This window comes from Toxorhynchites rutilus, chromosome 3, assembly GCF_029784135.1.
Source record: "Toxorhynchites rutilus septentrionalis strain SRP chromosome 3, ASM2978413v1, whole genome shotgun sequence".
NCBI lineage: Eukaryota > Metazoa > Arthropoda > Insecta > Diptera > Culicidae > Toxorhynchites > Toxorhynchites rutilus.
In genome coordinates, this window is record NC_073746.1 from 210144216 (window position 1) to 210150408 (window position 6193).

At 36.2% G+C, this 6193-nt stretch overlaps 1 protein-coding gene across 1 annotated transcript; it reads right to left on the minus strand.

The window, feature by feature from the left end:
* Window positions 1–1990: 1990 nt before the first annotated feature.
* Window positions 1991–2658, minus strand: LOC129778169 (splicing factor 3B subunit 6). The gene is made up of 3 exons (XM_055784907.1): window positions 2503–2658; window positions 2329–2447; window positions 1991–2271 (listed from the first exon to the last, which is right to left on the minus strand). Exons 1-3 carry the CDS (start codon window positions 2530–2532, stop codon window positions 2040–2042), a joined length of 381 nt encoding a protein of 126 aa, XP_055640882.1. The 5' UTR covers window positions 2533–2658; the 3' UTR covers window positions 1991–2039.
* Window positions 2659–6193: the final 3535 nt, after the last annotated feature.

Sequence of the window (6193 nt, forward strand, 5' to 3'; positions counted from 1 at the left end):
TTTGTTATATAAATTTATTTGCGGACGATACAGTTCTGTTCATAGCAGCTAGAAAATTGGAATCCGCAGCATTGCACTTAAATGGAGATTTGCATTGTCTTAGTAGTTGGTTGAATTATAAGCAGTTAAAATTAAATGTTGGAAAAACCAAGTACATGGTATTTTCTTCGAGATATTATAACACCGAGTGTTTGGTAGAGATAAATGGTGAGACACTTGATCGCGTTAGAGAGATAAAGTATCTTGGTGTTACTATAGATGACAAACTGCTTTTTAAGTCTCACATAGATAATGTCATCAAAAAAATTGCAAAAAATACGGTATCATGTGCCGTTTAAGAAATGAGTTGACAATTTCGAGTAAAATTCAATTATATAAATCAATAATATCGCCACACATAGACTTCTGTTCATCCATTCTTTTTCTTGCTACCGAAACACAAATGTTGAGGCTACAACGTTTACAAAATAAAGTAATGCGCTTAATTTTGCGTTGTAATAGATTCACTTCCTCAGCTTTCATGCTAAACACGCTTCAATGGCTATCTGTGAAGCAAAGGATTGTATATTTAACTATGGTGTTCGTTTTCAAAATTATAAATGGATTGCTGCCTCGATATTTGTGTGATCGAATTGAAAGAGGAAGTGATATTCATAGATATAATACCAGAAATGCAGACGAAGCACGAACGCCTAACTTCTTAAGTAGAGTGTCACAGAACTCCCTATTTTTTAAAGGTGTAACTTATTTCAATTCGATGCCTAGGCACATTAAAAGAGCAACCACATTAGTGGATTTTAAACGACAGTGTATTTCACATATCAAAAATGTAATATAAATGGTTAAATTGTAATGAACGAAGTTGTTTTCAACGAATTGTGTTTGTGTATGTGTATGAAAGAATGAACTGCCATCTTCGTCCCAATGATAATGAAGGATTTTTTGTATGTTTATAGAAATGAAAAGAGAAAAAAAAGAAAATAGAAAGTAGTCTACATAAGTTTGAGCACGCGCGCGATAATGCAGCCATGAGAAATCTGAATTGTGATAACGATTGGAACATGGTAGAGTTTGTTCTTATTGTGGAATTGGATATGTTAGTTTCGTTAAAAAAAAGCACAACTATGATTGGGGTTCGTTTAAGATCGAGGGAACGACTATTGTCAAGTAAAGAAGGCTCAATAGCTATTTCTGAAGGATCAAGCAGACAACCGTCAGAATGAAGGGATAGGCTACAACCTGAAATTCATCCAACGGGTCAAATGTTCGATTAATCTGAAGAGTTAATAGTCTGACAATTTTGGCAATCAGGTTACAGTGAACTCAGAAGATGCTATGGGATAGCTTGACGGGACAGCAAGCGTTTCTTCTTGAGATTTGACTGAACTGAAAGATTTGCTGTGACTTCTTACAAACATGTCCGAAGAAACTTTTGAATAGACGAAGCTAAGTGAAATACCGATATCACAAAGAGGTGATTTCATATCTGCAAATTAAATCAGTTCGTTTTTATTTGTAAAACTGGTTATGTATTAATTAATTATCAACTAGATAATCGACCAACTCAAACCTATGTAGGGGAATGAGGCGGGACCTTCATTATTATTATTATTAAATATAATAATTTAAAGTACACACGAACAAATTAATACATGGTTGCACGAAGATTTTCCTATACAATCATTCATAAAACTTGATATATTAAATAGTTCTATAAAAGTTATAATTGGTTCCGTTTCTAATCTTGCATTATTTTTTCCCATCAAGTGAATATTAAATAAGATGCTAATTTGAACAACAGTAATTTTGTGGACCAAATTATTCTTTCACGCTTATCAAAGCCCTGGATGACGATAGCAATTTACATGAATCTGTTCCATAGATTCATCTGTGCAACACAACTAATGATAGTTACGACAACTTCCAAACCCAAATCTTGTGTTTTATCTACAGCTAGCCACCACTGAATTCTAAATGCAAAAAAAGGCAATTTCGTATAGATTCCGCAATAGAACAACATACTTATGCGTGTTAAAGGTTTATTTTCTTAAATCGTCTGAGTTGATGTTATATTTGGCCTTCATCTGGTCTAATTCCTCCTGTTTCTTATCCACATCGAGGCGTTTGAATGCCTTCGTTGACTGATAATAAAGCACTACAAGATACCGGTTGCACACGTTGAACCCGGACAAATGGTCACATGCATTTTTGGCGTCGAAGATATCTTCGTATACAACGAAGGCTGTTCCGCGAGTTTCTGGGGTGTTGCCTCTGCGAACAAAAAAATCAAATTATTCTTGTCTTTGAATGAACATATTGTATACTAACACTCTGATTTGTCGAATAGCTCCGTATTTACCAAAAATGTCATACATTTCATCGGAAGTGATTTTGTAAGGTAGATTTCGAACGTATAACACACGATTCACTTCCGGAGGTAAACGCACCTTGAATCGAAACAAATGATGAATCTGTTAAAAAAAGAATATTTTGTTAACTTACGTTATTTCTCTTCTGCATTGCCAGAGCCATTTTGATGTATAATAAACTTGCACCAAAATATTATAATTGTTATAAATGAATGGCAAGTAGGTTATAGTTTTTGTTTTTAAGACTTCTGCAATCAAAACGAATCGGCATATATTATGGGACAACAATGTAACGTAAACAACTGAGAATTATGACACACGTTACGAAGTACCAAGATATTTGGGTTTCGGTGGGAATGATGCACATCGCGTTGATGGCATCAAGGCGCTTAGAAATACAGAAAGCTAGCTCTAATTCGACATAGTGAGGCTCCACTCCACAGTGCCGCATTAGAGGCGATTGTGACCTTTAATTGGACATTCGTGATGACAGTTGTTGTTGTTTTTTTATTATAGAGACTTCGAGCTGTATGACAGTCATTCATCTCTTTATTCCACCACTAGCGGTCCGGTTTCTTATTTTCATAAGCTTCCCGCATAGTCATTGGAATACTTTTGCTTTATATAGATTCTCGTATTTACTCGTTTTTACCTCCAAATGTCTCTATGTCTCTTTTCTTCAACTCTTTCTCTGCTTCCAATTTTTGCTTTTCTAGTTGTTTTTTATCGCCTACGATTTTAAACTGAGTTTCTAATACTTATGACAGACATACAATTGTACTAGCGTTGTACTTCGAAAATTGTATGTCTGTCACCATGTACAACGCTAGAACCATGCAAGCAACTCGGTACAATCGTTGTACCTGTACCGACCTATTTTACCGCTGTACATGGCTACAGTTGTACTGTGCGCAGCGCCATAGTCGGTTAGTGGTGGGTAACATGAACAAATCGTATCAAAACACTTGGCAAACATTCTTTTCACTAACTTTCTCTTGAGTTAATAACTCAGAGTGGAAATTTGCTTGTTGTGTTTGATAGTTTAGACGCTAAATAAAAACCTTTTTCATTGAAATATGTGGTGAAAATTGGAAAAATTCTGATTGTCAGTTTGACATACTGTACAATGTACAACCAAAGTATGTCTGCCATGGTACGATAGTACCTGTACAACGCTGTACTCTTACAACGCAAGTACAGCTGTATGTCTGTCCCTGGTATAACATAGCTAATCTTGCTGTAGACTCTATTGCGATCCTTATCTGCTATAAGTTGTATCAACGGTTTTCACCGGTAGCATCAATTTCAAGCTGCAGTAATTCATGTATTTAAAATTAAAATATCTTCATCTTGAACGGAATAACAAATTTGGCATACTTTCTCTAAAAAAAAAAAGTACAAAGAATCATAACCGCCTTTTTTCACCGCCTTTAAGAATAATTCAAGAATAATTCACAATTGATATATCATTTGTCTTGTTTCGTGTTATGTTTTCTGCAACTCGTAACGCTGCAACGGAATTGCAAAAGATTCTGATAAAATAAATACTATTTTTGGCATTTTCTTTTAAAGAAAAGTCTCATTCATGATACTAACTGTCTCTTTGGTCTCAACACCTCGAAAACGACAGAAACCAGAATTTTTCAATGATTTCGCCAAAATTGTACATATTGTCTGTACATATTACCAACCGTATGAAAAATGAATGTCAGATGCAATACACATCCCTACCAACGATTGATACATTTTACTACACGGTGTTGGTAACTTTGACGATTGTCATTCCTGGCAACCGCGAAGAAAATATATATCTGTCACCGTTTCAAATTTCACCGAGCAGCATTACATAAATTTTATTTTGAGATGAAATTTGTGACGCTGACAAATGATGTGATATCAGCTACTACAAATGAAAGCGGCCCAGGAAAGGCTGCTAAATAATAGCGAATTCGTTTTGACGTAGGACTACGTCTTTCATTTCTATACCGGGGTGTAAAATCAAAGTTTCGAAAACGAAAGCGTTACGCCGGAGACCGAGATTTTGAACGTTAATAGCTCCTAAACAACTGAACGAAATGGTATGATTAACACTTCATTCGAAAGATAAAATGTCTACGCGTTATATACTTGTTACTTTTTGATCCAAAAACTTGTTTCAATAGTCTTAAAATTGCTTTCAAAATAGGCTATTGAAATCACCAATCGGTATATAAACGAGCGACGCTCGGAAATCCACTCAGTTCTAATTGAACAGCGATTGGAGCATGCTGTCACTGTTGCGGTGAAGCTCTTTATTTATCATGAAAGCGCGGATGAACGGTGTCACCAAGAGCCTGTTTGTGCTCCCTAGGCCAGAAGGGAATCTATCAGGAGGAGAGTGATGCCACAAACGGTTCCCTGGGAAGACATCGCTACACACACATACACGCGCGGCTATTAACAGGTGGTTATCGAGTTGGCATTAACCACTGGTGGGCTTCCAGTATCGAGGAAAATGTGGAAATATCTAATCGTTACTGAAAATAATCTGCCAGTTCCTTTGGGAATTTTCAAAATATATTCATGTGAAAGAGTTTAATTGAATGTTTTCTATCCATGTAACACTGTGACCAAATATGTTTCAATCAAGTGCTATTAACAGGTGGTTATCGAGTTGGCATTAACCACTGGTGGGCTTCCAGTATCGAGGAAAATGTGGAAATAACTAATCGTTACTGAAAATAATCTGCCAGTTCCTCTGGGAATTTTCAAAATATATTCATGTGAAAGAGTTTAATTGAATGTTTTCTATCCATGTAACACTGTGACCAAATATGTTTCAATCAAGTGCTATTAACAGGTGGTTATCGAGTTGGCATTAACCACTGGTGGGCTTCCAGTATCGAGGAAAATGTGGAAATATCTAATCGTTACTGAAAATAATCTGCCAGTTCCTTTGGGAATTTTCAAAATATATTCATGTGAAAGAGTTTAATTGAATGTTTTCTATCCATGTAACACTGTGACCAAATATGTTTCAATCAAGTGCTATTAACAGGTGGTTATCGAGTTGGTATTAACCACTGGTGGGCTTCCAGTATCGAGGAAAATGTGGAAATAACTAATAGTTACTGAAAATAATCTGCCAGTTCCTCTGGGAATTTTCAAAATATATTCATGTGAAAGAGTTTAATTGAATGTTTTCTATCCATGTAACACTGTGACCAAATATGTTTCAATCAAGTGCTATTAACAGGTGGTTATCGAGTGTTGGCATTAACCACTGGTGGGCTTCCAGTATCGAGGAAAATGTGGAAATATCTAATCGTTACTGAAAATAATCTGCCAGTTCCTTTGGGAATTTTCAAAATATATTCATGTTAAAGAGTTTATTTGAATGTTTTCTTTCCATGTAACACTGTGATCAAATACATTTGGTTTTGTGGTTTTTCAATCAATCGCAATTAACAGGATAGCTTCAGAAGATTATTCTTCCCCAACAGTAGGATATTTCCGTATCCAATATTGTATGCGCCCGCAATCGATTATTGCTCAGTCGCCGAAAGTTCCGAGCTCAGAGAGTTCATTCCCCTCTAGTTTGCCTTCCAAATTGCCATCGTAAACCACACCTTCTCTCGATTCAATCACACACAAAAAGCATACTTAAGCGATATTCTGGTGGTGAGACACATTCATTTTTCGTGAGGACATCGACAAGACAATATCGTTGCCTAACGTGCTGGAGGAGGTGGACGGCGAAGGATCGACACATACACGCGCAGAACTCTTTCCGTTAGGATGCCATTCAGCATCGAGAAAGTTCCGGAAAGATCTAATCATTGCTG